Raw genomic sequence first — 27349 nt, forward strand, 5'->3', positions numbered from 1 at the left:
CCTCCCTCCCCCCTTCACAGAGAAGGGGACTGAGTCCGGTATTGCTGAGTAAGAGCCAAAAATGCCTTTTGGCAAGTCTTTCTATGCTGTGCTTGCTGTTTTGAGGAAGACAACATTAAATGCCCAGAGTGCAGGAGGGGAAGACTCCAGGGCTTGCATGGGACCCGGTTTGATGTCCTGCTCTTACTGCCTCCTTGGTCCCGCTGTGTGCTGTGGTGGGAAGCTGTGCTCACAGTCAGGAAAGGGTTTGGACACCTCGGGCTGATTCCCGCTGCCCCAGCCCTCGCAACTCCCTGCACCTCAGCTCTCTTGATGCGCAGGAGCTCATACTGATCTTAGCATCTCAGCCCAGGCAGAGCCAAGCTCGCCCTGTCCTACAGCCCTCGAGGGGAAGGAGGGACCAGGAGAGGCACCTTTAACTGCAGCCTGTGTGGTGACAGGGGCTCTCTTACCTGCGGTGACAGCATAGGTGTAAGGAGGCACCTAGGGCCCTTCCCCAGGGGCAGGCAGTGGGATCTGAACAGAAAGTTTTGCAAAACCATCTCTGCCTTGGGTGGAGGCAGGGCATCAGGTGTGTATTTGGGGAGGGGGGGCAGCTGTTGCTGGAGAAGTCCCCTTCTCCCTTCCGTGCTGCCAGGGAGGGGATTTCCTTTCGTAATTGGGAAGTAAGCTGCTGCGCCTCAAGACTGTGCTTGCTGCGAGCGCCGCCTTTCCTCCCCGCCTGTGCTTTGCTTAAAACACTGCACCCAATGTCAGCTGCCTCCAGGACCAGCCCTGCACCTTGCAGCACGGGACACGTGTCAGCGTGCACTGCCTGGTTGAGGGTGGGGACAGAGGGTCCCCTGGAGTGGCCATCTGAGACCAAGGTGCAAACCATGCATGAGGACGGAGGTATTGCCAGGCCCATGGGTTCCACTGTGCCTGGCAAGACCAGCCAGCCTTCTGCTCAGCCGATAGGCTCCTGGGAAAGGTCTTTGGATGGAGGATACTAGGTAGGCGCTGTCAATCAGGCCTGCAGAGATGGTCACCAAGTTTTTTTCTTAGTTGCCGAATTGACGTTGGGCACCTTGGTGGGTCTGACCTGAAGTGATGTGACGGCAGGTCGCCTCTAGCCTGCTGCTGGGTGTGCCTGCAGCTGGGGGAGCTGGAAGGGCAGAAGTGCTCCAGGCATCCCTGCAATTTTTCCAGCCTTCCCATACACCTGAAGCACCCCTGTCTCCATGGGGAACCCCTTCTTGTGCTTACCAGCTGGGTGGGAGGTTGCATACCTAAGGATGATGCTGCTGTGCCGCCTTAGCTGGGCTGATGAAAAGGCAGTGCAAGCCTTGGGTACATGCCACAGCTTTTCCATTGCTAGGTGTTCTGGCTGGGTTACTGGAGAGGATAGGAAGGTTTATCTCCAGTCCCTTCCAGTCCATCTTCTAGGCTTCAGGAAAAAAAAAAATACATCTCTGGGACCTATCTCTGTGAAATGTGGCTTAAATTACCCATAGGCTTGCAAAGTTTGTCTTGAACACGTAATGGTTTGTATAAGTAATGATTATGATAGGGTTGTGGGCAATGTGAGCGTATGAGCTCGCATTTAGAAAGATGACTAGAAAATGGGGCTATAAAACATGCAGGAGGGAGGTAAACAGTTTGGTCTCTGCAGAGGAAAATCACACTTCCCTGATCTGTTGCAAGTCTTTCAGTCCTTCAGTAAACTAGTAGGTAATATTTGGCCGGCTTCTGTAACTTGCTTGGATATTCAGAAATGCCTCACAAAAGACTGGTAAGAAAACTGTCCACTGAAGGAGATGTAGAGTCCTGGATCAAAAACTGGCTGAGGGTCTACAAACAAAGTCTAGGAGTGAATAAGGAATTTCAGTGTGACGAGCAGAGGGATGAGGTCCTTTGCTATTAGTAACCCAGAAAAGGTGCAGCAAGGTACCCAAAATCTGCCGATATCCTGGAGTCATTCAGATTTGTCTAGATGAATCTACTCCAAAGTGACACCCTGTGAAGCAAAGTGGTGTGAGGCAATGGGAAAGTGCGTACTGAGAAGCAAGCTGTCGGCTGTATTGGAAGGAATGATTTGTTCTGGGACGTGGCTGGCTTCTAAATTACCGTAGCTACTCAGGGCAGCAGCGGTGCGGGCCGGTTACAGAGATGCTTTTCCTCAATACACAAAGATGGCACAGGAGAAGTAAATCATGCTCAGCCGCACGAGGAGTACCGTAAGGAGAGATGCTGAGAGCATCAGGATGCTGTTCTGGCAGTCAAGGTCATTTCCCCACCCAGGATGTTGTATGCAGTTCTGGTCACCTTTCCGTAGGGTCAAAAGAGAGGATATATTGGGCATGTGCGGTGAGAGTGGTTAGAGCTGGAAGACACCTTGTGTCATGGGAAGGAGAGGGCACTTAACAGTAGTGAGCTTAGTAGGTCTAGAAAAAGCGAAGGCTGTTTGCCTTTTCTCATGTGCAAGAACTGAAGGCTGTGGAGTTGCGGTGGGATTGTATTCTTTGCCTTTTCTCATGTGCAAGGAGAACTGAAGGCTGTGGAGTTGCGGTGGGATTGTAGTCTTTTACTCAACATCTGGAACTCGTTGCTGCAAGATACCATTTACAACCCAAAAGTTTGCAAGATTCCCAAAAAGAGGATTGAGAGGTATTTCTCTTCAGATTGAGTCCATCTAGGCTGGCACTTTGGAGGTAAAAACAGAGGAATATAACCATTCACACTCCAAAGCATGTGACTTTCCTTTGGTGAGTCTCATCCCATCATTCCTCCCATCCCTCCCCTGGAGCTTCCAGGTCTCTCATTAATTCAGCCGGGGTGAATTATCCTGCCTGGCTCCCCAGTTGGTTCCCAACTGTGCTCTTGTGGCTTGGCTTTCTTCTCCTGCTTTTCTACTCCCTTTTTCTGCTCCCAGCAGCTCTGCTCCAGCTCTGTACCTGTGAATATCTCTTAACAGGCTGCTCGGTGGCTTTTCCAATTTGGCTGACCCCCCCCAAAATGCCTGTACCCAGCTGGTCACAGTGCCTGTTGTCATCGGTGCTTCAGCTGGTTTGCAGGTGTGCATCCATACCAGCTGAGCTGGGAGGGATCACTTTGAAGCTGAGCTCTCTAGGACACCGCAGCAAATGGTTTGGTGGTCGTTACCCAGCCAGCGTTGTGCTGTGATGCTGATAAATCTCTGCAGCCAGGTGGGAGATTGCCAGGATATACCCGGGAGCTGGAGGGAAGAGCCCTGCACCCTCTCTGCTAATGTCACCACCCAACATGGAGCTAGAAGGCCGGGCTGGTGGCAGGGGGCATCTCTGGGACAAGAGGCTGAAACCAGCACAGGGCAGTGGTGGTGGCTTTCTCATGCTTTGGGCGAGTGATGGCTCTTTTGCCCAGCCCACCAGGATGGCATTTCTGGGCTTGGGTAAGCAGCCCTTGAGCATTGCCCAGAAGTGATAGTGTACCAGTCAGCCTTTCTGTTTGGTACATGGTGGTAGTGAAGGATTTGGAGTGGTTGGTGGGTGCTGGATAAGAGGGGTGGTTCAGGGATCAGCAGCCTGGGCAGATCTTCCTGTCTGTTACCGCTGCTTCCTTCTGCAGCTGATGGGGTTTTCTCTCCCTGGTTCCACAATGCAGTTGCGTTTCTGCTGTCAATTTGTTGTTTCTAGACCATACCGGTGATGCTTGGTTTGCATTTATCCATTGCTAGCACGGTCTTTTTTTTGTGTTTCCCGTGGAGCTGCTCTGCACAGGAGGAAGATCTTGTGTCCAAGCAGTGATGCTGCAGCGATGCTGACCTGAGCCCAGCTGCGGGTCCTGTAGCAGTTGGGGAGGACACTGAAATAAATAAAATATTTGGCGAGCTAGATAGCAGAGCCTAAGCCTCCTCTCTGCCCTCTGTGTGGTTGCATCTAAATGCATCCAAGTCAGAGGAAGGAAAGAAAACAAACAGGGGGTGTAACCAGCCCCTGATGGGTGCCCTGGGAGCTGGGGGCTGAGGCCCACAGTGAGTGGAGGGTGGTGATTCAGCCTAATAAAGCTAATGGCACGCAGCCAGGCAAAGGAAATTGTGGGATCATGATGCAGCAACTGCCCTGTAGCAGTTTGTTTCCATCATCCAGACGTGACTTCATGTCCCCACCACCCCGCCCTTTCATCCTTTCCTGTACCTAAACATTCTCCCTGCTGAGGGGAAGGGGCTGAGACAATGTGTCCTCAAGAAGAGTAGTAGTCCATGAGAAAGAGGTGCACCTAAATGGCGTAAGAGTTGGGGAAACAAGGAAGGGAGCTCTGGGATTGTGCATGGTAGGACCACAGCTGCTGAAGCACCCAGGCTCTTCCAGCATCCCCTAAACTCAGCAGGCTTCTCCAGATGACCTCGTCCTTGGACACTGGTTTCCAGGGAAAATCCTCTAGTGCAGAGAAGCCTGAGGCAGCAGGCAAAGTTGTCCCCTAACTCCAACAGGGCTTTGCTGTCGTCCACTTGGTGTGTCTAACCAGGCCTTTCTCTCCTTTCTCCAGGGAAGACGATGAAGCTGTAGAGATGCTTCCCTACGTGATTGCCACCTTGGGCTCAGCAGGGGCCACCTGCAAAGCCTCCACATGCAACAACAGCACCAAGGACTACTGCTACAGCGCCCGCATCCGCAGCACTGTGCTGCAGGGGCTGCCCTTTGGTGGGGTGCCCACCGTCCTAGCCCTCGACTTTATGTGCTTTCTCGTAAGTCTACCTACCGTTGCTTCAGCACTTTCTCCGCTAATGAGCTGTGAAGGGAGGACTGTGGATGGGTGGTTAAGAGCTGAGGGCCCCAAATGCCATCCCAGACTTTGCTGCTGGCTGACTTGATGGCCCTGGTCATGTCCCTTAGCCGCTGTGGGCTTAGCCACTGTTGACTTGACTCCAGTACCGCCACACTGAGCCCATGTAAGGGTGTTGCAAATTTTCCTAAGGACGTGGGCCAGCTTGGGTCAGTCCTGCATCCCAAAACTCCTGCTTATGATTCCAAGTCCCTGCAGCTTTACCCATGCAAAGGCTTTGCTTGTTCCTCCTTAGGAACTGCAGGACCACAGATGCTGTAGCCATAAACTTGCCTCCTTGGCACCTGAGGGTCTTTTGATCCTGTGGCTAACCTAGCTATTTTGTATTGCATTCTGGACCTCTGCCTCCCACAGCCATTCAGCTAGTCTGATTTTAACAGCCCTGGGGAACTTGTGCTGTCCCATGGCCTCAGTGCAGTTAGCTGAGCACTCCTGTCCCCTCCTACCCTCCCTGTTGCTGAGGCTCTGCGCACAGAGGACAAGGACACAGCTGGACAATGCCTCATCTCATAGCTCCTCCTTTGCTTTCTTCCAGGCACTGCTGTTTGTCTTTTCAATTTTGCGTAAAGTTGCTTGGGACTACGGACGCCTGGCTCTGGTGACTGATGCTGACAGGTAAGCGTGGGAGGGGGGCAGGAGAACAAGGCAGGGGTGGTACCCTTCTTTGCTGTGGGGCAGAAGGGATAAATCCCTTGCGTGTGCTGGAGGCAGCTGGGGAGGAGAGGCAAGCATACCAGTTGTATTCTCTGAGCTCCAGGAACAGGAAAAATCCCTGCCTGCTGGCTTTTTTGTTACAGCTTCCTTCTTCCAACACGGAGTGGTCCCCACTGGCTCCATATCACTTACGGTCCCTGCAGTGACAGAGGTGTGCAAGGGCCCTTACAGAGGAACAGCAGATGGAGGGGAGGGAGGAGAGAGGAAAAGAGGTCACAGGAAGGGTGAGGCCTGCCACAGTGAAGGCTTTGTTAAGCCTTTGAAGGTGTCTTTGTGGCTCTGCTGGATGCAGTTCTCGTTAAGAGCACTTGAAAGCAGTAGGCTGTATTTCCAGGTGCGGTACTGCTGTGCTAATGCGAGTTTAGCTTGCATCCCAAGTGCTGATGAGTCGGTCTGGGTATGGATCCTTCCTGCCTGATGGATTTGTGGGCTACAGTGTCTGCTGGCAAACGCTGGAGCCCACGGTAGATGGCAGCTCCGTAGCAGAGTGAGATGCTATTCTCATTTTTGCTGTTAGCAGCAGGGAAGACAATGATTATTTTCTTCCAGTGCAGAACAAGGAATTCCCCTTAATTAAGTTAGAGGGGTTGTGCAGGTGGTCTGCCTCTCTCCAGGGGTGATTTGCTGTGTCCATGGGGCTTTGTCACGTGCTGGGGGCAAGGTGTGGCTTCTGAAGGCTGGCTGTGGTAAGTTCTTCTGCTTGATCGGCTCCACGAGCTCATTGTGCCCAAAGGCTCGGATGGCACTGAGTTCCAGCTTCTTTGGTGCCTGTGGCAATACAGATTCAAGCAAGCTGCTCTAGAGCACTCCCTGCACAACCGTGGAAAGAGTAAGGGTTGTTTTCTTCCAGCACTGAACCAGGAACTCTCCTGGTTTGGATAAGTGGTCCTGGATAGCGTTAGATAAGCAGCTGTGTCCCTGTGGCTCCTCTGCCCCTCCTTCCCTGGCCTGGCTGGGGAAATCAGCAATGCAGGGGCACTGGGGGAAAGCAACAAGGGAATGATCATATGAGACCTCACTGGGGAGAAGGCAGCAGCTCCTTGGGGTTAAGCTATCTGGACCCAGGCCCTGACTGGTAGCCACAGGGGCTGCACAGTTCTAGGTTTCAGTGGGGAGAGAGGGCTGGCCCTTCTCGGAGGCAATGCTTGAACACCTTGAGTCCAAGGGAGTAGGAGCAGTGGCTGTAGGCAGAAAGGCAGAGGGATGCCGGCTGTTTGGTGAGGGAGAGCTGGTAAGCGCATGAAGAGGGGCAGCATGGCTGTGGTAAGGGCTGTGAATCACCAGGACTGGGACCCCAGGGAGGAGCCCCTGCTGTTTGGCCCATCTACAGGCTGGGATGAACATTTCGGGAGGGTGGGATGCAAGTGTGTTGGCTGCCTGGGTGGGGAGGAGAAGCATGGATGGGGGGCTCAGAGGGCAGCCCTGGAAGGCTGTCCTGCCTGGCCTCATGCCTCAGGAGCTCCCTGGGACACCCACAGTGTGGAGCCAGGCCACCTTCCCAGTGAAGCCAGCTTCCCTTTAGCTGGCAGCAAAGCATTCTGCCCCTGGGCTGGCTGGGGCTCCAGGTTGCTGTGGCTTGGGGCAGCCCTGGGCTCTGGAAGAAAGGTCTTCTCCAGCCTGACCATCAGCAGGTTTCTCTTCCTCAGGATGGTGTGGAGCCATGTCAGGTGCGTAGCTCCCTGCGACAGAGGAGACCCAGCACCTGCTCCATGGTTGTAACCTCTCCCTTTCTGTTTCTGTACCCCCAGGCGCCGACGCTGGCAGACGGAGCGAGAGGAGCGGGAATAGTATGTCGTTTTTTCAGGGTCTTGTTTCTTCTCTCTTTCTTGCTCTCACTCTCTCACTTTCTCTCTCTCTCTCTCTCTCCCCCCCCTTTTCTCTTGCAGTTTTCTGTCTTGCTTCTGAACTAATCTAAGTGGCTGGGAATTTGGGCTTGGATTTGTGCCTCTTGGTGGATTCATGCTCTTCTTTTTCCCTCCCCTTTGTGTCAGCCACTACCACAGCTGGACGCACTCTAGTTTTCCCCTAGTAGCCCTTAAATGCTCCCTGAGGGCAGCAATGCTGAGGAGCTCCCGGTTGCAGCCAAAGTGGAGGGTGCCGTGTCACATACCCTGCTCTACCTACCCATGTCCAGCTATCCTGCCTTATGATGGAGAAAATAACCCCAGTTGCCTGAGCCCACAGCACACTCGGGTCACCCGGGCACAGGGGAGCCTCCTTTGCCTGGTCCCTCTCATGCCCAGGTGCCACAAGTGCTGCTCCCATACCAGCTTCAAGGGCAGGTGGGCGCATGGAGAGGATCTGGCAGGCAGTTGCAAGGCTTCTCTCTTTTTTTTCCCTTCACCCTGTGAGGCTGCCAGGACCAGGGCAAGTGCTGGCCCTTGTCCCTTGCCACCTACCCCTGGCTGGTAGCATATGCTTGGCAGGACAGGTCCTTTGTCCCTTCTCTCTCCCACTACAGAAGCAAACTTCCTGCTTCAGTGCTGCTGAGAGCATCCTCCAGCACCTTGGCCTGGCATTGCCCATTAAGCACTGCCATGGACCCTCCCTCCATGCTCTTTCATCTTTCTTGCTGCTTTTATGCCTAAGAAAAGAGCATCCCCCATGCCTTGCTGACTGGCTGGGTGGTGCATGCTGCAGAGGACAAAATCAGCTGGCAGGACAGAGCCTGCGATGGTCACTCAAGCCAGGCTGGTGCATGTTGGAGGCCGGGGGAGCAAGCTGCAGCCTCACTTCTCGTATGCCATCACTTGCAAAGCAGGTACCTGCCACTGCTACTGTCTTGAGAGGGTCCAGGAATGCTCCTGGGTTTGTAGTTGCTCCTTGGCCCCAAAGGAGCGGAGCAATTGGAGCGGTGGTACATGGCACAGATGGGACCCCTTGCTCATGCTTGAGTTGCTTCACTAGTGGTTGGTCCTGTTTCAGGTGTGTTGGGCAACTTTTCTCTGCTAACACCTTGCAGGGGGAGTAAGGCAGAGGTAGCAGAGCCATCATGTTCTGAGGCTTTTCAGGGGGTCTACCTCAGTTATTTTCACAAGTGCTCATCTCTCTCCAGGGGGCTGCTGCTTCCTGCTCCCATTCTTCACCTGGGCTTGCTGGTGCTCTCTGCTGACACCCCCACCCCACCCCTACTGCTTGAGCTGGGACAGTGTTGGTAGCCAGAAACTCCAAAAGCCTGTGGAGCTCAGGGAGGAAACCTTGTCCTTGCTGTGCTCCTCCAAGGCTGGTGGCACCTTCCCATCCCAGCTGTTGTCTGTGCTGGGGCACAGTGGCATGTGGTGGGTTAGGGACATGTGTATGCTGCCTGGCACTCCCAGCCCTTGGATGTGTAGCATCGCTCTCGGTGCAGGAGGACATCCTCCTCAGATGTGTCCCTTTGCCTGAGAACCGGCAAGTGCCTTTGTCCTGCCCCTGACCAGGGCTTGTGGTAGCCATTGGCACTCTTAATTGGTGATTCAGTCTGCACTGGGAGATTGTGGCAACCCACCTGCACCTCTGTGTGTAAAGGCGGTGATCACAGAGCCCTGTGGGACTTGCCACCCACGCCGCCACCTCCTGCCACACCACCGCAGCAAGCCCTTTCCACAGCGTGCCTGGCCTCCCTTCCCACAGCCTGCAATTCCTTTGGCCTGAGGCTTGCCATGCCTTTGACCCTGCCCTTCTCCCTCCCTGGCAGGGCCAGCATCAAACCTGGGGCAGCAGGCAGGATCCCACCTTAATCTTATCACAGTTTAGGGCAACCTTGCCTCCACCCACTTGCTTTGTTGGTGCCTTGCTTTAAAAAGCCTCCAGCTAGCTACAGGTACTGTTGGAGCTCTCTTCAGCTTCCCATCTTTGGCAAGGTTTGGCCACTCTGCCTTCTCAGCACTGCTGGTCATCCTGATTCCCATCTCTGTATCCCGCTGAAGGGAGCTGAGTTAGCCTGGTCATCTCATAACACGGCACTTGGCTGTCCCCTCCAGCACTGCTCTGCCCCCTGCTTTTCCAGTACCAAGGAGCCAAAAGCACACCATGTCATCGTGCTGGGCTCTTCTCAGGGCTGTGGATAGCAGAAGTTCACCCTCGCTCACTGTGCCCAGCTGCGAGGTCTCTGGGATTTTAAAGGGCTGAAAGTCCAAGAGCTTGGTCAAAGCTTGTTCTGTCCCTCCAGCAGAGCAGTGTGTTGGGCTGTGCAGTCGCAAGGCTGCACACCAGTGTCTAATCTATACCCCTGCAGTCCCATGACCTTCAGCTAATCTCCTTTTCCCTCTCTCCATTGCTTCCAGCCAGGGACTCAGCAGGTGCTGCTCTGCTCCAAGGGAGGCCACGTGTCCCATCTTCTTTCCTTTGGCAGGGTCACGAGGGTCTTTGCTTGTTCTCCTTCCTGTAGTGTCATCCACTTTGTCTCTAGCACTTGTCTCTCAGTTGCTTCTTCTCCAGCTTCTTGTCCATCTGATCCTCCTTGAACCTGTACTGGTTACAGGGAGACTATGTTTTCATCTGGGTTGTTTTGTTTTTTTTTTTTTCTTTGCTTCTAGCTTTCAGAGCAGCCATATCTCTTCTTGCACCTCCAAGATCCCAGCCTGCTGTTGTCATCTTGCAAGTGCTATTTAATTTAGGTCTCTGGACCATTTTATTGTCTCTTTTGCCAGCTGCCCTTTGTCTTCATTTGTAGTGGGGGCTGTTGTCTGCTTTGGGTGCTTCTGCTGCAGGTTCTTCACCTAGGTCCCTGTCTGTGTCTGGAGTAGAGCGGTCTCGGATATTCAGCCCTCTTCCTCATCCTTTAGCCTGCAGTCATTCACTTCTAGCTGGGATTTCCAGGCAGGAGGCCCAGCTGAGGCTGCGGAGCTGGCTGGGCTGAGCCTGGCTCCAGACAGCAATGGCTGTTGGGGCTCAGCTGCGTTCCTCCTCCTGGCATTCCCTGCCCTGAAGCACTAAAGGTGCGGGGAGGACTGGTGTAGACGGAGTACAGCCCACCAGACTCCCAGCCTTCCTCTTCCCGAAGACGAGCAAGGCCCTCCAGGTTGGCAGCCACTGCCAACAAATCTCAAGTGCCAGGGCTGCCGCCTCGTGGCCGCACCGGAGCCAGAGGGGCTGCAGCACCCTCTGGTTCCCACCTCCTCTCCTCTAAACCCTGCACTAAACAGACTTCCTCTCTCCTCCATGGCAGCCGCTGCCAGCCCTTCCTCGCAGGGGCTGCTGTGTAACGCAGGTGCCTCTCGGAAGGTGCTGAGCAAGTAGCACCCACGGTTGAGCCCATGGGGGCTGCTGGGCTCAGGGTGCTGCCTGAGGAGGGGTCTATGCTGACTGCTACCTCTCCTCTCTGATCTAACCTCTCTCCATCTCACCTGGGCAAACTGACCTGAATTAACCTCTGATCTTCTGGGTGCTCTTGGTTCCTGGCCAGGCTGCCTCCTCGCATCTTCTAATTTTCTCCCTCACCTCCTGCTTGTCATTTTAGCGTAGCCTCCGCCCTGCACTCTGACAACCATGACCGCTACGAGCGCCTCACCTCCGTCTCCAGTTCTGTGGACTTCGACCAGAGGGACAATGTGAGTAGCAGCAAGAGTCAAAACACCTTGCCTTTGAGTGGCCAGGAGCTCATAGCTTGTCTGAACCAAGGGCTCTCCAGAAGCAACACTGTTTGCCCATCCTCAGGCCTTAGGTCCCACACCTTGTAGTGTGTGAGAGTGGTATAGAGCTCAAGCAGACATAACTACGTGGCTTCTAGACAAGTGCTTAAGTAAGTAGTCTGTACATCCCTGTGGCTTAATGGACATCTGTCCAACCCATCGTCTCAGCATCACAAACAATACTCACCAGGAGAAAGGTGTCTGGCTCCTCCTCACACTCTCTACCTCTACTGCTGTTTTCCTCTCTAAAGGGGAGGCCAGTTCAGTAGGATAACAAGGTGTGATGGGTGGGTGGTGAAGCTCCCAGGGAATATTCCCCCCACAGGTGTCCTTTGAGGAGGCTTGGCTTGGCCCACTCTGCCTTCCCAGTCCCTGCAGAGCTCCTTTTGTCCAGGATGATGGCTAAAGTACCTGTATGGTGAATTTTCTGGGTGTCCCTAGGCTGTGGAGAGCTTCCATGCTAGCCAGGAGCCCATGGGTCACTTGGGAGGCAGAGCTGCCAGTTGGTAGGGGACAGCCATGTGGCAGAGTCCAGCCTGTGTTGTGCCCTGTGGAGTGGCACTGTCATCTCCTTCACCTGCGCCCATCCATGGCTCTGCACATCTCTGTGCTCGTGGTCTGGCCCCTTCCTGTCCTGAGCAGAGTCTGTGGAGGTGCGAGGACACTGGTCCCCTGAGCCTTCGAAGGAGGGAGCAGGGAGAAGGGAGCACAGAGTGACATGAGACCCTCCTGTGTTCTTTCTGCAACAGGGTTTCTGCTCCTGGCTGACGGCCATCTTCAGGATAAAGTAAGTGCCCCACGACCTGCACGTAGGATCCACACGGGGAAGAAGCAGAGGGTAAATGCAGGGTGTTGGGACACCTGGCGCAGTACAGCTGCATGAAGTCACTGCCCTTGCTGCAGCCCCTTCTCTGAAGAGCACATGCAAAGTGTGTCCCTTGGAGAGGACAAGCAAACACAGGACTTGATGAGGAGTCCTAAAGCCAAAACTAAGGTCACACAGTGAGTCTGTGACAGAGAAGAGCACCCAGCCCATGTCTCCCCTGCCTCAGTCCTGTCTCAGCATCACTGTCTGCTGCTCTGCAGAGATGCTCCTCTCCCTAGGACTCCTGCTAGGGCAGTGCTGTTGGGAGAATGTCTACGAAGGAGGGATGAAGGATGCAGGGAGGCACCCCCAGTCTGATGATGCTCAGGCATAGTCTCCTAAGCACTTCTTGGCTTCAGAGTGCTGTGGGACAGTGTCAGCCATCCTGTAGCTCAGCAGATGAAGGAAGGCCTACCGGAAGGGTGTGAGGTGGGGTTTGCATGGGTCCAGTTGCCCATCCCAGCGTGTGGAGGGCAGGGGTATGGGGACTGGGGCTGCAGTAAGCGTTGCACAGGCAGGTTTCTGCCCAGGCTGGTTCAAAGCTGGGTGCTGGGATCCCTAACCGAGGCCTGGCCACAGCTCTGCAGGGCAGAACCGAGGCGGGGGACACAGTGTAAGTTCAAACCAGGAGGGCAGCCATGACCCTGGGCTCTTCTCTAGCACTTGAGAGAATGTAGAGTATTGTCTGACTGCCTTTCTCTCCCCGGCAGGGACGATGAGATCCGAGACAAGTGTGGGGGTGATGCCGTGCACTACCTGTCCTTCCAGAGGCACATCATCGGGCTGCTGGTGGCCGTCGGCGTGCTGTCTGTGGGCATTGTGTTACCTGTCAACTTCTCAGGAGACCTGCTAGGTGAGAGTGGGGAGCCCCTGGCTGGGTTGGGGTAGCTGCTGTCAACACCGTGGCCCAGGCCACTGGGGAGAGGTGGAGGGCAGGATGGGAGTAACACCATCAAAACCTGACTCCTGTCCCGTTTTGATCATGGTGCATCCAGAGGATCATCCTGGGCAGCTTGGATTTTAGGGTGTTGTGCAGGTGAGATTCCTGCCACATCCCACCCCAGTGGTGCTCTGTGTCACTCGGTATAACTAAACTTGCCTGTGTCCATCTCTTTCTCTCTAGAAAACAACGCCTACAGCTTTGGGAGGACAACTATTGCTAACCTGAATTCTGGGTATGTGTGGGCAGGGGTAGGATGGTTAATTGAGGCCCTCAGGGAGTATTTTGTAAAGGTCCACTTGCTGCAGAGCCTCGCCTCCTTGAAGGCTGCATTTCTGCCCTTGCCATAAGGCTACTGTCCCTGCTCCAATTCTCAGGCTGAGCTCCTGGAATTTGGTGGTAGAGCATGTGGGTGCTGTGCTGGGTTACGCTGCTCCTGGCCCCAGTGCCTTCAGGGCCTGGCCAGTCATATACAGGGTTGTAGCGGCCACCTTGCACTGACCTTTGTGGTCTTCCTTGTGACAGGAATAACCTGCTGTGGCTGCACACGTCTTTTGCCTTCCTGTACCTGCTGCTGACGGTGTACAGCATGCGCCGGCACACCTCCAAGATGCGCTACAAAGAGGATGACTTGGTGAGCAGGATTTGGCCGCTCTCCCAGGCACATTTTTCCCATACCCTTCTGTCAAGTCAAGTGGCCTTGGAGACGGTAATGAGCACCTCGCTTTCCACAGCAATGTGGGGCTGTCTTCTTTGAGCTGTTCTTTTGTTCTGCCTGGCCAGAGGCACATCTCCTCCAGAGCAGCAGTCCTGACTGCCTGTGGGGAAACAGGAGAGGTCTGCACTGGGTGTACACATGAGAGGGACCTCACACCTTCCTCAGGGGTTGCTCCAGCTGCTTTTGCCTTCTTTTGTTCTTAAGGGTACCCACTGTTTCTGTTCAGGCAGCTGCAGTGTAAGCCCCCAGCCTGTGAATTTGCAGCACACCAGGATGCCAACGCCTCGTGGAAGCATTGGAGAGGGGGAGCCCTGGGTGCTAGAAGTGATGGGGCTGCCCTTTCCCATTCCTGACTCAGGCCTTGGGGGGGTGGGTTTGCTGCAGGCTGCTCTTTCACATCATCCACACCTACCTGCCCTCTCTTTTTATTTATTTTTTTTTTCCTTCCTTCCTTCCAGGTTAAGAGGACTCTCTTCATCAATGGGATTTCAAAATATGCTGAGCCAGAAAAGATCAAGAAGCATTTTGAGTGAGTCTCGCTGCATCTCTAATTAAAGGCTCCTCTGTAAAGGGGATCTTTTTATTGGGGTAGTGCTAGTGTTACCTGAAGTGGCAATAATACACTGAGAGCAGAAAGCTAGTAAAAATCAGTGAACACTCTTATTTTGGGCATCTCAGTATTATTTTTCTGTGCAAATTTTTATCTAAATGTGCAGCATCCTTGGTTCATGCCTTGGGTTGATGCCCAGCTATCTCTTGCGGAGCCATAGGGGGTCAGTGTGGCATGCAGTAGACAGAGCACATCCTGAGATGTAGTCAAGTTCAGAGATTGAAATGTAGGCAGGAGGCGCTCGAGCAATGACTGTGGGATGTTGTGCTGCTGCTTATGCCCTGATCATGGTCCTTGCAGAAAAGCGCATTTTTCTTTATAACAGAAAAAACCCGCCCTGTTCTATCAGGACCTCGGTGAACACACTGTCAGGGCTGTGTTTAGAAGCACCATGGGGAAAGGAGAAATGCTTTGTACCCTTCGGGAAGCCTTCTGCCTCTTTCTGACCCCAAGCCCTATGGCCCACGAAAGCAGAGAGGGGATGTGGGGTCAGAGGAGTGCCTTGCTGCCACGGGGCAAAGTCCAAAGAGGCTCCTTGTGCTAGATAAAGCCCAGAAGATGTAGCATTTGCCCCATGCATTGCTTCCACTATAAGGGACAGCCTGCAGACTCCCCTGATGCCCCCAGCAAGCTCTTGCTGTGCACCCTGACACTCAGCCCAGCGCAGGACAGAAGCCTTGGATGTATGGGGTTTGCTTGAGGGGCACAGCCTTTGGTACTGGGTGTGATGAGCTGGTCCTTCCCATCCGCAGGGAGGCCTATGCCAACTGCACCGTCCTGGAGGCCCGTCCCTGCTATGATGTGGCCCGGCTGATGTTCCTCGATGCAGAGAGGTAACACCTGGTTTGGGAGAGAGGGCAGGGTGGAAGAGGGGCTGTGGGCTCCCCCTCGAGTCTGATTACATAGGTGGTTTTTCTGAGCCATCCTCTTTCTTTCCTTCCTTCCTTCCTTCTCTTCCCCTCTCCTCTTTCAGGAAGAAAGCTGAGCGCGGGCGAATCTACTTCACCAATCTGCAGAGCAAGGAGAACACACCGTCCATGATCAACCCCAAGCCCTGTGGCCACCTGTGCTGCTGTGTCATCAGGGGCTGTGAGGAGGTGGGGGAGAGCTGGAGGAGTTGGGCAGAGGGGTGCACGGGGGCTTGGGTCCCTAGGTCTCTGCTCTGACCCCTGTCCTCCTGCCCAGGTGGAAGCCATAGAGTACTACACCAAGTTGGAGGAGAAGCTCAAAGATGACTACAAGCGGGAGAAGGAGAAAGTGAATGAGAAACCTCTGGGCATGGCCTTTGTCACCTTCCACAATGAGACCATCACAGCCACGTGAGTTCAAAGGATCCTGTCCTTCCCTGGAAGGTGACTTCTCGCAGCTCTCCCTTAAGTCAGAAGAATGCCACTAAGGCCCCCTTGCTTGTCCCTGCCAGCCCTCTGTGTCAGCATCTCCCTCTCTCTCTTCTTCTCCAGAATCCTCAAAGACTTCAACGCTTGCAAGTGTCAGGGCTGTGCATGCCGTGGGGAGCCCAGGGCCTCCTCCTGCAGCGAGTCCCTCCACGTCTCCAACTGGACAGTCAGCTATGCTCCCGACCCACAGAACATCTACTGGTGAGCAGCTCTGTGGGGCTCAGCAGGCCCTGCCAATGGGAAAGGAAACACATCCTCCCTGCCTCCTTCCCTGTCTGTTCCTCTGGTAACTGAATGAGTTGTTCTTGCTGAACCCCAGCCTGGCTGAGCTAGAGATCTGATCTGACTTGGGGCACCAGCCCAAGGCTTTCACCCTCCAAGTGCTGTTCACGCAGGCTGGGCCGTGGTGCGCACGTGAGGCCCCGGACCTGCCCTTCTCTCCCATGCAGCTGTCCTGATGCCCTCCTTCCCCCCCCTCCCAGGGAACACCTCTCCATCCGGGGCTTCATCTGGTGGATCCGCTGCCTCGTGATCAATGTGGTCCTCTTCATCCTCCTCTTCTTCCTCACCACCCCTGCTATCATCATCACCACTATGGACAAGTTCAATGTCACCAAGCCCGTGGAGTACCTTAACGTAAGGCTGCAGGATGGGGTAGCATGGGAAATCACCCTGAGGCACAACAGCCCCTGCAAGGGAGGGAGTAGGGAGAGAAATGATCAGTGTTCCCCAGGTCCTGGTAGCCTGACCGGGAGGGAGGTGCTGAGCCTGGGCAGTGTGCAGTGGCAGCCATGGTGCCGGGGACTTGGTGTCAGCAAAAGCAGTTGGCACGAGAGTGGCCGCACCATGTAATACGCAGTCTCTTCTCTGCCTTGTTACAGAACCCCATCATCACCCAGTTCTTCCCCACCCTGCTGCTGTGGTGCTTCTCTGCACTGCTGCCCACCATCGTGTATTACTCTGCCTTCTTTGAAGCACACTGGACCAGGTAAGGACAGCCAGCGCCTGTTGTTAGTCATACCAGCATGCTGCCTGGCCACTAGGCACTGCTCACTGATGTGTTAAGCTCCTGGCTGGATCCTTCTGCCTGAAATCCTCTCTTCCACTCCAAGCGTGGTGTTACGTTGCACCTCTTGGATGCCTGGGCTCTGCCATGGAGAGCTGTTCTGCCAACCCTTAGCTGCTGTTGTGCAGCGTGGTTGTATGGGCAGAGCTTGATGGAGGTTTACAAGAAGAAAGCTGGGAGGAGTTGGGGCTGGTCACTGTGAGAAATGCTAGTAGTTAGGGAAGCCTTGACTCAGGTGAGCGGGCAGGGGTACCCACGTGTAAGTCATAGTTTTTCCAAAGGAAAAATCTCTTTAGCTGCTATGGCTCCTGGATGTAGGGAAGGTATCTGAAGCGCAGAGCACTAGAAATGTGCTGCTTGTGAGGCACGTTCCCAGCAGGATGTGCAACATAAGCTTTGTTTTCTGCACTGTGTTGCAAAGACTGATGGGGAGGATGTCACTAGCTCTGATGATTGCAGGTCAAGAGAGGTGATTGCAGAGAGTCCTCTGAAGATAGGAGCACCAGGAGAGCCCGTGAGACAAGGGGGGAGGAGCTGGGACTCTAGAACAGGCGGACCTCAGGCACGCTGGAGGGAAAAGGGGGCATATTTGGGAACCAGTAGTGGACAGGGTGAGAGTCTGATTAGACACTGGGAAGTGCTTTCTGATGAGAAGGTGATGGGGATACTGCTTCTGGGGATGGTAGGGTGACAATGAAAGGTCAACAGCTTCCTCTCTGCCCTCAGGTCTGGAGAGAACAGGACAACCATGCACAAGTGTTACACCTTCCTCATCTTCATGGTCTTGCTGCTGCCATCACTGGGCCTGAGCAGGTAGGGCTGGAGTGGGGCTGGAAAAGCAAGCGGAGAGACTTGGAGCACAGGGAAGGTTGAGGTGCACCCCTGGTTCTTCTCCTACGCTACTTCCTTTCCCTGCTGCACGAGTGCCATGGCCACCTTCCCAGTGGGGAGGTAGCACTTAGTTCTGGTTGGGGGGGGTCAGGCCGGGCCATACATGGTTGTGTCCCCAAGAGCTCGTTGAATCAATCTGCAGCCGCGTTGACATGTGCCTTGATGTTATGAATAATGCAGCAAAAACTAGCATGGTCGGTGGACACGTGAGAAGTCTGCTTCAAGGTCTGCTGGTGAAAGAGGCACTCCCCACCTCTCTGCTCAGCGTGCACACCAAATTTTGCACAAAACTAGCAAATTGCCCATTTGAGCCAGGACTAAGTAGGTTGCACTGCTTGGCTGGGTGGAATCACTGTGTAGGCTGCAGAAATACTGATCCGGCTGGATGTGAGCCCCAAGTTTTCCTGTGGGGCTTATAGAAATGTCCTGTGGCAAACAGAGGTGCATCAGCTGCCAGCCATCTGCATGGGCTCGCAGCTCTGAACAGTGGCCAAGTAGGGAAACAGTGTGAGGAAGGAAAAACTGGGAGATAGGAATGGGACACAGGGTCCTTACTGTGGTAGGGAGTTACACATTGTGGGGTGGGGAATCTGTGCCCCCCTAAATTCAGGATTCGGGGTACAACCCTTTCTTTAGTAGTGAAGTCAAGTAGCTCCTGAGAATAGACAGACCCTCTGGCAGAGGCAGAATGGTCCTCCATCCCAGTGGGTGAGTGCTGCAACGTTTCCCAGCCAGACAAAAAATGCCTCATTGCATATAACCTTACGACCTAGGGCAGGTAAATGCTCTCAGAAGGTTTGCATTTTGACCAGATGCTGTTAAACTGCTGAGAGAACTCGGTCCCCCTGCTGTTGTCTCTGTCTGGAGCTCTGTACTCCACCAGTAACTGAGGTGCCAGAGGATTGGACAGTTTTAAATCAAAAAATCAGAACTGAGGAAAACAGGTTTTGTTTCTCCTAAGGGATTTTTTTTTTTTTTTTTTTTTTTTTTAAATCTCTGTGTTGGAGGGTACCTTGTACCTACCCAGTTTCTTCTGTAGGGTCAGTCACCTGTTCCTTGCATGAATAGGAAAATACTTTACTGATAGGATCAGGGCAAAGGGAAAAGAACACACATGAGAGTGGGAAGCTTTACATCCCTTTTTGGGTGCTACACTGTGTTTTCCTGGTTTCTGATTTACATAATTGCTGGTGACACATCCCAAGAGGGAACAAAATGGCCCATGGTCAGAGCTTTGGGTCCTTCTAGAGCAGCTTCCACATATTTGCATGGGTATGTCTGTCTGTTGCTGCTTCTGACTGTTCCTCTTTTCTTCTTGTCCTCCCTCCCCTGCAGCTTGGATGTGTTCTTCCGCTGGTTGTTTGACAAAAAATTCCTTGCTGAAGCTGCCGTGCGATTTGAGTAAGTGGAGTTGGGCAGAAGGCCCTTCTTTGCAACGGGGGGAGGTTCTTGTTGGCTTCCAAAGGTACTGGGGGCTGTGCTTGCTGCCCTGCAAGGGGGGGAGCACCTCCTGCAGCTTGCTCTCCCTGCACCTCCCCAGATGTGTGTTTCTGCCGGACAACGGGGCCTTCTTCGTCAACTATGTCATCGCCTCTGCCTTCATCGGGAATGCCATGGACCTGCTGCGCATCCCCGGCTTGCTCATGTACATGATACGCCTCTGCCTGGCCCGCTCGGCCGCCGAGCGGAGGAATGTCAAACGAGTATGTAGCGGGGCTGAGGGGGTGGTGGGTTGTGGCCTCCAGCTGGGGGTGGGAGTGCTGTGATGGGGCTCGCCCCCTGCTGCGTGTACGGCTGGGTGTGTTGCACGCCCCCGCTGAGCTCCTGGGGTTGTGCTGACGGGTCTCTGTTCCCTCTTGCAGCACCAGGCCTATGAGTTCCAGTTCGGGGCTGCTTATGCCTGGATGATGTGCGTCTTCACTGTGGTCATGACGTACAGCATCACCTGCCCCATCATCGTCCCTTTTGGTAAGGGATGTCCCTCCACCTCCCTGTGTCAGAGGCTGGGGGGAGGCAAGAAGGGTGAGGTGTGGGGGGAGATATTCCCCGTCAGTCAGAGGCTGATTCCCCTCTCTGCTGGCATCCTTCCCCTCTCTCCCAGGGCTCATGTACATGCTGCTTAAGCACCTGGTGGACCGATACAACCTGTATTATGCTTACCTGCCTGCCAAGCTGGACAAGAAGATCCATTCAGGGGCTGTGAACCAGGTGGTGGCAGCCCCCATCCTCTGCCTCTTCTGGCTTCTCTTCTTCTCCACCATGCGCACAGGTGAGTGCTGGGCTGGGCTGCCATCCCCCGGCCTCCTGCAGAGCCACTTTCCTGGCTGGGCTGTGGTCCTGGCAGCCCCTGGCCACGGGGCATGGTCAGAGTCCCTCTGACACCACCACTTCGGTTTTTCCTTTGCCCCCAGGGTTCTTGGCCCCCACTTCCATGTTCACCTTTGTGGTCCTCGTGATCACCATTGTGATCTGCCTGTGTCACGTCTGCTTTGGGCACTTCAAATACCTCAGCGCTCACAACTACAAGGTGAGGTGGAGTGCTGGGTGGGGGTGCGGGACCCTTCTTGGGAGCACAGCTCAGCTGCAAAACAGCAGGGGCTCTGGGGGGGGTCCCAGCCTGCTCCCTGGCAGAGCCTCTCAACCCTGGCGTTGTGGAGGGGACAGTCCCAAGGCTGTCCCTGCTGCCTGTATGCTACTCCTGTGGTGGGGCAGGAGATAGGTCGCCCTGTCAGCCTCTCATTTTCTTCTTTCCTCTCCAGATTGACCGTGCGGAGGTGGATGCCATAGAAAACAGGCAGAATGGGAGACCTGCCACGAGTCTGCCGGCTCCCAAATCAGCTGTGAGTCCCTGTCCCCACCTTTGTGCCCTGGCACGCTCCTTACCTGGGTTTGGAAAGAGGAAAGTAATGCCTGTAGATTTTTTTTTTATTTTTTATTTTTTTTACCCCGCCTCTTTGTCCAAGTACCTCATTCCTCACCTCTCTGAGGCAGCACCTGGAGTCTCCCTGCAAGGGTGGGAGGCAAGTACAAATATCTCAAGGGCGGGTGTCACGAGGACGGAGCCAGACTCTTCTCAGTGGTGCCCAGCACCAGGACAAGGGGCAATGGGCACAAACTGAAACAGAAGAGGTTTCAGTTGAATATGAGGAAGAACTTCTTGACTTTGAGGGTGCCTGAGCCCTGGCCCAGGCTGCCCAGGGGGGCTGTGGAGTCTCCTTCTCTGGAGATATTCAAAGCCCACCTGGACGCTGTCCTGTGCCCCCTGCTCTGGGTGAGCCTGCTTGAGCAGGGGGGTTGGACTGGGTGATCTCCTGAGGTCCCTTCCAACCCCCCTTGCCATCCTGGGATTCTGTGAAGTGTTGGGCCCCGTGCCCCTCACCTGAGCCAGGGTGATGAAGTGTGACCACACACACACATGCACACCCCTTTCCCACTGCCTCCCAGACTTGTGCCTTTACTTTCTGCCTCTCTCTTGGCCAGGACAGTAAATGCAACTGCGTCAGTCTCCCTTCTTCCTTCTGCATCTTTGAGCACGTGCCCATCAGCAAAGGCTGTTACCTGCTGGGCTGGTCCTGGTGCCAATGCAGAGAGGTCTCTGTGGGCATTGCCTTGAAGGCCATGAAAGTGCTCTGGGGACTCCCCCCTCCCCTGTCCAACTCTGAGATCGCAGAATCGGTTTCCTGAACTTTTCCTTGGCTCACTGGCTCTGTTCCAGCCGCTCGCTGCCACCGTGAGATATTTCTAGCTGGGTCTGTGCAGAGCTGTTCAGGGGAGTACATGCAGAGCCTCCTGCTCCCTCGGAGTAATCCAGGCTCCTCTCCAGTTTCCGTGTACCTGAGGGCAGCGGCATCTCTCCAAAAGGAAATTCCCTGTAAGAGGCAGGCACAGCCTCAGAGGGACGCATCCACCAGCAAAAAAGGGAGTGCAGTCCTCCAGTCCATCTGAGCTTCAGAGTGCGGAGAAGCCCCATGCTCGCCCAGCCCCGGCCCCCTGGGGGTGCTGCCTGTCCCAGGATGCTGGGGTTTGGCTGGAGCTGTGCTGCAAGCACCTCCACTGTTGCAGGGCCAAGCCAGCCCTGCTTTTACCCCCTCTCTTGGTACATCCCATGGAGTCTGGGCCCTTCCTCACCCTCCCAGCATGTCCCCGTGCTCAGCCTCTTGCATGGTGCTTTACCTCTTGTGCTCTGCTGCCGTGAGAACCAACCCCCTGCCCTGGGCTCACACGTTTTTCTCCTCTCTCACCACCCATTGCCTGGCCCCAGCAGAAGTACATCGCCCAAGTGCTGCAGGACTCCTCGCCGGAGGGCGAAGCGACGGAATCGGAGGAGCAGGGGTCACAGGACGAGGAGCTCATCAACGCAGATGGCATGAACGACACGGATTTCCAGTCGTGTGAGGACAGCCTGATAGAGAATGAGATCCACCAGTAGGGACCTCGGAGGGAGGGAGAGGAAGGAGGCCCAGGAGCGGGGCAGGCTGTGTGCACAGAGACCAAGGGAGAGGCACCCCAGGGTGCTGCCCTCGCCCGCCCACGCCCCGGGGCCGTCGCCTTCAGCGAGGGCGGGGGGCCCCTGCCACAAGCTCTCCACTTCCCTGCCCCTCTGCCCCTGTGCCGGCCCGGCAGCTCAGCCGGCATGCTCTTTACCTTCTCTAAGGCGTCCCAAAACCCCAGGGGCTGGGGAGGAGGGGGACAGTGACCCCCGCGGTGCTGCTCTGGACCCACAGGGAGGAGGAAAGCTGGGTGCTTTGTGGGGCACAAGGGGAACCTTTGGGGGCTCCTCAGCAGGTCCCTCTGTCCATGTTTCTGGTGAGAAACACTAATAATTTATTAGATTTACAGGAAGGTGACAAAAAACTTTAGTCAGTGTATTGGAAGTGCCCCCCTAGAGAGGGGGGGTGGCTTGTGTTGCACCTTCTCCCTGCGCCTACGCGTGCCCTTTCTCACCCCCTTGGCATGATGTGCCAGGCGCAGGGGGTGGTGACAGAGACCTCCCCCCCACCACCACCACCATGGGGATGGTGACGGCAGGGGTGGCATCGCCCAGGGGAAGGGGCGCGGGGTTGGCGTGAGCTGGGCAGCCCCTCGCAGGGTGAGGGGTGCTGAGGGCATTTCTCATGGGCAGGAGGAGGGGCAGGCAGCCTCTCCCCCTGGTCCTGTCCCCTCCTCCCCCAGGGGCACAGGCAGGGGATTGCAGCATCATTTTAAGTGGCTTTTTTTTTTTTTTTTTTTTTGGGCCGCTTTTTTCCTGCAGGGGGGGCTGTGCTGGGGGTCTCTGGGTGCTAGGGAGAGGGGAGAAAGGATCCTGGAGTGCAGGCACCCTGCAGGGGTGGTGCTGCCTGGTTGTGACGGGGCCCCGTGGGCTGCCTTCCCTGAGCTGCTGCAGGGTCTTCCCCCAGCTGAGGTGGTTGGAGAGGGAGGGAAGCCTGGGAGAGCAGCCCCTGGAAGCCCTCTCCAAGCAAGACCACCATCTTCAAGAGCACAAAAGCCTTGTGGGGCTGTGCTGGCTTTTGTCACCTGCCCTGGCTGGGTGTAGGCTTCCCCTGGCATCACCCAGCCTGAGAGAGGAGGGGGGCTGTTTGTCCCCTACCTCTGCCCTTGCCCCCTCCCTGGTGATAGCCATGTCCCAGAGGGAGGCAGGGGACAGGATGGATGGGAGAAGTGAACTGGAGCCTCTGGCACCTGCAGGGAGGTCTGACCCTCTTTAAAGGCTGTTTGTGAAGAGGTTTCTGGTCAGGATCGGTTGCCCTCAATTGCTTCCCCCTTCCCCTTGTGTAAAATGTAAAGGAAAATAATAAATCTCCCTGCTATTGAGCTATATTTATTTCCCTCAACCCCCTGCCACCATCTTATTTGGTGCTCATTGCGGACACTACCCCCTTCCCTTTGCCTGTCATCTGTGGGTGCTGGACTGGCTCCCTGAGGCCGTGCCCTCTGGGGTCAGCTGGAAGGGGACAGTCATTTATCTTCTCAATCACCTGTGCTGGCCCTGGAGCTCCAAGCACTTTAATAGACCTGAACAAGTGAAGCGTCAGCCCTGCCCAGCTCCACTCCGAGGAAGGGCGGTCACATCCCATGGCTTTTCTCCCCCTTGCCCCCCCCACCCCCCCATTAGAAGAGGGGAGCTGGACATGCAGAGCAGCCGGGGGCTGCTCCGGGGAGGACGTAGCTGACTTCCCTGTATACCTCTCTATAGGAATCCCAGGCCCTGAGGAAAGGGGGGATGGAGGGGAAGAGATGTAGGTCTTCCATGCATGGGGAGGACAGGCCACCCCGGCTCCCAGGGCTCGCCCGGGGCTGGAGCACACGCAGGGGCACGGTGAGTGTCACCCATCCTCCAGGGACGGGCTAGAAGTGACAGGAGGATGAAAGCTGAGAGCTCCAGCTCCGCTCCCAGGCTGGGGCAGGGAGGATGCTGATCCTGCTTCCCTATTCTTGCACCCACCTACTGCCCTCGCCCTGGTCCAGCAGCCGGGTTGGGATGTTCCAGTCTCTGTAGGTACGGCCGTGGCCCGGGGCTACCTCTGCAGAGCCCGCGGAGAGCTGTGTGTTCTGAGTGGCACTGTCTGTGTAGAGATGTGTATAATACCCTGTATATATTTGTGTACAAAAGAAAAAAAAGGAAAAAAAGGAGCTATTGTTCTTGCAGTCTCTTCTTTGTGGAGCGGGTTGGGGGCTGGGACCTGGGAGGAGAGGACCCCAGCTGCAGCAGGGATGCAGGAGCATGCGTGGTGCAAAAGGAGGAGGGGGTGGTTGCGTGCTCTCCCCGTGTGAGGACAAGCCCTTCCCTGCCGCCAGGAACCCAGCTGTGGTTCAGGGGCTCTCCCAGCCCCCGTGGGCTCTCTCCCCAGCTTGTAGAGGCATGGAAGGCTTTGCTGCTAAAAGCAGGTGGCTGGGGACGCTGTGTGTGCTTGGGAAGCTGTGTGTGCTTGGGAACGTTCCTCGGAGGCTGGCTGGCATGGGGGAAGATGATTTGGGAAGGGTGTGGGAGGGGAGTTTTGCTGGTGGCCTCGGTGGCAGCTGTCAGCCCAACCCTGTGGTCCCAATAGCAATTCATGTGGCTGCTCCTGCTGTCTCCATCCAGGAACCTGTCTCCTGGCCTGGTTCGGGTGGACAGCTAAAGCCCTTGGGAAAGGGTGAGGGATGCTAAGACCCCTGGAGCACGGCTTTCCTGCCGTGCAATGCTGCTCTGCAGCTCAGCCATCCCCCACGCAGAGGGGCAAGCAGCCAGCCCCCAGGACTGCTCCCTGGTGCGGGCTGGAGCTGGGGTGGTTTGCAGGCAGCTGCTGCAGGCTCAGTAATTTGTGTTCAGCGGCCGTTCCTCGGAGGCTGGTGCAACAGAGAGGCGAGGCGTGGAGCAGGCTGCTGAGAGACAGACGAGAGATCCCGGGCTCCCAGCTCCATGCCCACCTCGCTGCGGTCAGGCCCTGTGGCTTCATGTGCCAGCAGCGCAGCCTGAGCAGGGGACAAAAAGCTCTCTTGCCCCTTGCAGCCAAGGGACCAGGAAGAAGCAAAGTCTGGGCACAGACAAAGAGAACCAAAGACCAAAAGAAGAAAGGTGCCCGCTGCCAAGTCCCTGCAGGTATCGCTGCAAAGGGAAGGGAAGGAGGAAATTGCGCAGGTATTCATTTTGACGGAAACTGCTGCCAAGCACAAAGGGCAGGACACGGGACAGCCTGTGTGGCAGGATTACACGGGAGCCGTCTCCTACCCCGGGAGTGAGCTGTGAAAGCGGCTTTAAAGGCCACCCGGGGGTAATGAGGCAAGAGATGAACAGGAGGAGAACGGGGTGACAACAAGGACGGGCACTGTCCTGGGTGGATCTGAGGGGGCAGGGCGGTCAGTGGTGGTCAAGGCCAGACAAAAAGCTGGCAGAGCCCTTCAGGCACAAGCCCAAAGCAGGAACAAGCCCTGGCATTGCAGGTCTGCTTGTTCCTTGTCTGCAGGCACGCTGCTGCCTGCAACTGGGTGCAGAGCTGGCTGGTGACCCCAGCAGGGACCACCCTATGCTTCCCACCTTCTGGCTGAGGATAAGATGGAGCTGCTGCTGTGGCAGCCCAGAGCAGGGCACCCCAAAGCCTCCTCCATGCCAGGGTGGGCAGAACAAGCTGCCTGCGACGGGCTCTCCTAGGTGGGGATGGGGACAGGGCAGCTCTGGTGGGTTCTGGCCGGGGCTGGAGCATTCCCTTGTGGGTGCAGCCGCAGAACCCTGCTACAGCTGGTTTTGAATGTTCTGGTTGCAAGGGACACAGCTCCTGACCCCGTGTACAACCTGCTCCCTGCTGAGCAAGGATTTGCCCAGAAGAGGGGGGGGGGGTTAGAATGCAGGCACTGTGTGAAGCTGCAGGGAGCAGCTGGATGTCAGCTCCTGCAGTGAGGAGGTACGGGCACAGCCTCCCCACAGCCAGGCACGAGGAGGGGAGAAGGAGCCCCATGGTTGGTGACACCTGCTGGGGTCACCGTGTCCAGCCCTGGCACCAGAATCCCAGAATGGCAAGGGTTGGAAGGGACCTCGGGAGATGACCCAGTCCAACCCCCCTGCTCAAGCAGGCTCACCCAGAGCAGGGGGCACAGGACAGCGTCCAGGCGGGCTTTGAATATCTCCAGAGAAGGAGACTCCACAGCCCCCCTGGGCAGCCTGGGCCAGGGCTCACCACTGAGAAGAGTCTGGCTCCATCCTCGTGACATCCACCCTTGAGATATTTGTAGGTGTTGATGAGGTCCCCTCTCAGTCTTCTCTTCAGAACAGTGGCAGTGTAGAGCTTCTTCCCGGGGCTGGGGCAGGTGGGGCTGGGCCAGGCGATGCCAAACTGGGCTGAGCTGAGCTGGTCACGCCAGGCCAAGCCATGTTGGCCGTGCCGGGCTGAGCCACACCAGGCCAAGCTGTGCCAGTCCATGCTGGGCCATGCCATCCCAGGCAAAAGCCATGTTACGGTGCCGTGCCAAGCCCTGCTGCCGCCATGCCTGTGAGCAAGGGCACCACCTGGCATAGCTGCACCGTGAGTCACGGAGGACATGCCCGGGCAGCCCTGCTGCGGGGAGCCCTGGGGCAGTGGGACCTGCTCGGGATGGGCCCTGCCAGCACCCAGCAGCAAGGGGCAGCCGGTGTGGTGGGTGCTGGCCCTGGCTGCCAGGGCTTGCAGGGATACCGGGGCAGCTGGCAGCAGTGTTGCTGGCCGTGACTGCCTGGGCTTGTAGGAGTGAGGTGATGCGGGCCCAGCCTCCCCAGGCACGAGGGAAGGAGAAGTGACTCCAGGGTGGGTGACACCCGCTGGGACCACCGTGCTCAGCCCTAGCACCATAGAATCATAGAATAGAATCATAGAATCACTTTGGTTGGAAAAGACCTTTAAGATCATCATAAACCATGGCCCTAAGCACCTCGTCTGCCCTTCTTTTAAATCCCTTCAGGGATGGGGACTCGACCACCTCCCCGGGCAGCCCATTCCAGAGCTTGACTCCAGGTCAACAAGCCCCGGGATGAGGCACAGCGCAGAGCTTTGCCCAGCTAAGCTGGGGTTCCAGCAGCGTGGGGGACCCCCAAAGCCTTTCCCAGGGTGAAGTCTGCTTCCTCTTCTCCTTCCAGCCCCGGTTTCCGAATGCACCGACCCCTCCGCTGGGAGCCGAGGAGCGCGCCCAGCCCCGCGGGTACCCCTCCATCCCCCGGGAGCTGGGAGGGGGTGACAGCAGGCACCACCAGCGCCACTAAAATCCCTTCCCGGTCGTTGCCAGAGGT

General features: G+C 55.9%; 1 protein-coding gene across 4 annotated transcripts in view; it reads left to right on the forward strand.

Annotated features, from left to right (window-relative positions):
* Window positions 1-22821, forward strand: part of TMEM63B (transmembrane protein 63B) — a 31297-nt gene extending 8476 nt beyond the window's left edge. For 3 of the 4 annotated variants that reach the window (XM_035901449.1, XM_035901448.1, XM_035901447.1), the window contains 23 exons: window positions 4507-4705; window positions 5339-5418; window positions 7266-7304; window positions 10958-11048; window positions 11879-11916; window positions 12705-12847; window positions 13118-13169; window positions 13460-13568; window positions 14111-14181; window positions 15015-15095; window positions 15236-15359; window positions 15448-15581; window positions 15723-15860; window positions 16142-16295; window positions 16541-16647; window positions 17452-17538; window positions 18952-19017; window positions 19157-19319; window positions 19479-19584; window positions 19718-19885; window positions 20028-20143; window positions 20376-20456; window positions 21878-22821. In XM_035901449.1, coding sequence (XP_035757342.1) covers window positions 4529-4705; window positions 5339-5418; window positions 7266-7304; window positions 10958-11048; window positions 11879-11916; window positions 12705-12847; window positions 13118-13169; window positions 13460-13568; window positions 14111-14181; window positions 15015-15095; window positions 15236-15359; window positions 15448-15581; window positions 15723-15860; window positions 16142-16295; window positions 16541-16647; window positions 17452-17538; window positions 18952-19017; window positions 19157-19319; window positions 19479-19584; window positions 19718-19885; window positions 20028-20143; window positions 20376-20456; window positions 21878-22045 — 2493 coding nt within the window. In that variant the 5' untranslated portion in view covers window positions 4507-4528 and the 3' untranslated portion in view covers window positions 22046-22821. The remainder of the gene's footprint in view (window positions 1-4506; window positions 4706-5338; window positions 5419-7265; window positions 7305-10957; window positions 11049-11878; window positions 11917-12704; window positions 12848-13117; window positions 13170-13459; window positions 13569-14110; window positions 14182-15014; window positions 15096-15235; window positions 15360-15447; window positions 15582-15722; window positions 15861-16141; window positions 16296-16540; window positions 16648-17451; window positions 17539-18951; window positions 19018-19156; window positions 19320-19478; window positions 19585-19717; window positions 19886-20027; window positions 20144-20375; window positions 20457-21877) is intronic. The other variant, XM_009646048.2, reaches the window with a different exon arrangement.
* The last annotated feature ends 4528 nt before the right edge of the window (window positions 22822-27349 follow it).

The sequence above is a fragment of the Egretta garzetta genome, unplaced genomic scaffold, assembly GCF_000687185.1.
Source record: "Egretta garzetta isolate BGI_Z169 unplaced genomic scaffold, ASM68718v1 scaffold729, whole genome shotgun sequence".
NCBI lineage: Eukaryota > Metazoa > Chordata > Aves > Pelecaniformes > Ardeidae > Egretta > Egretta garzetta.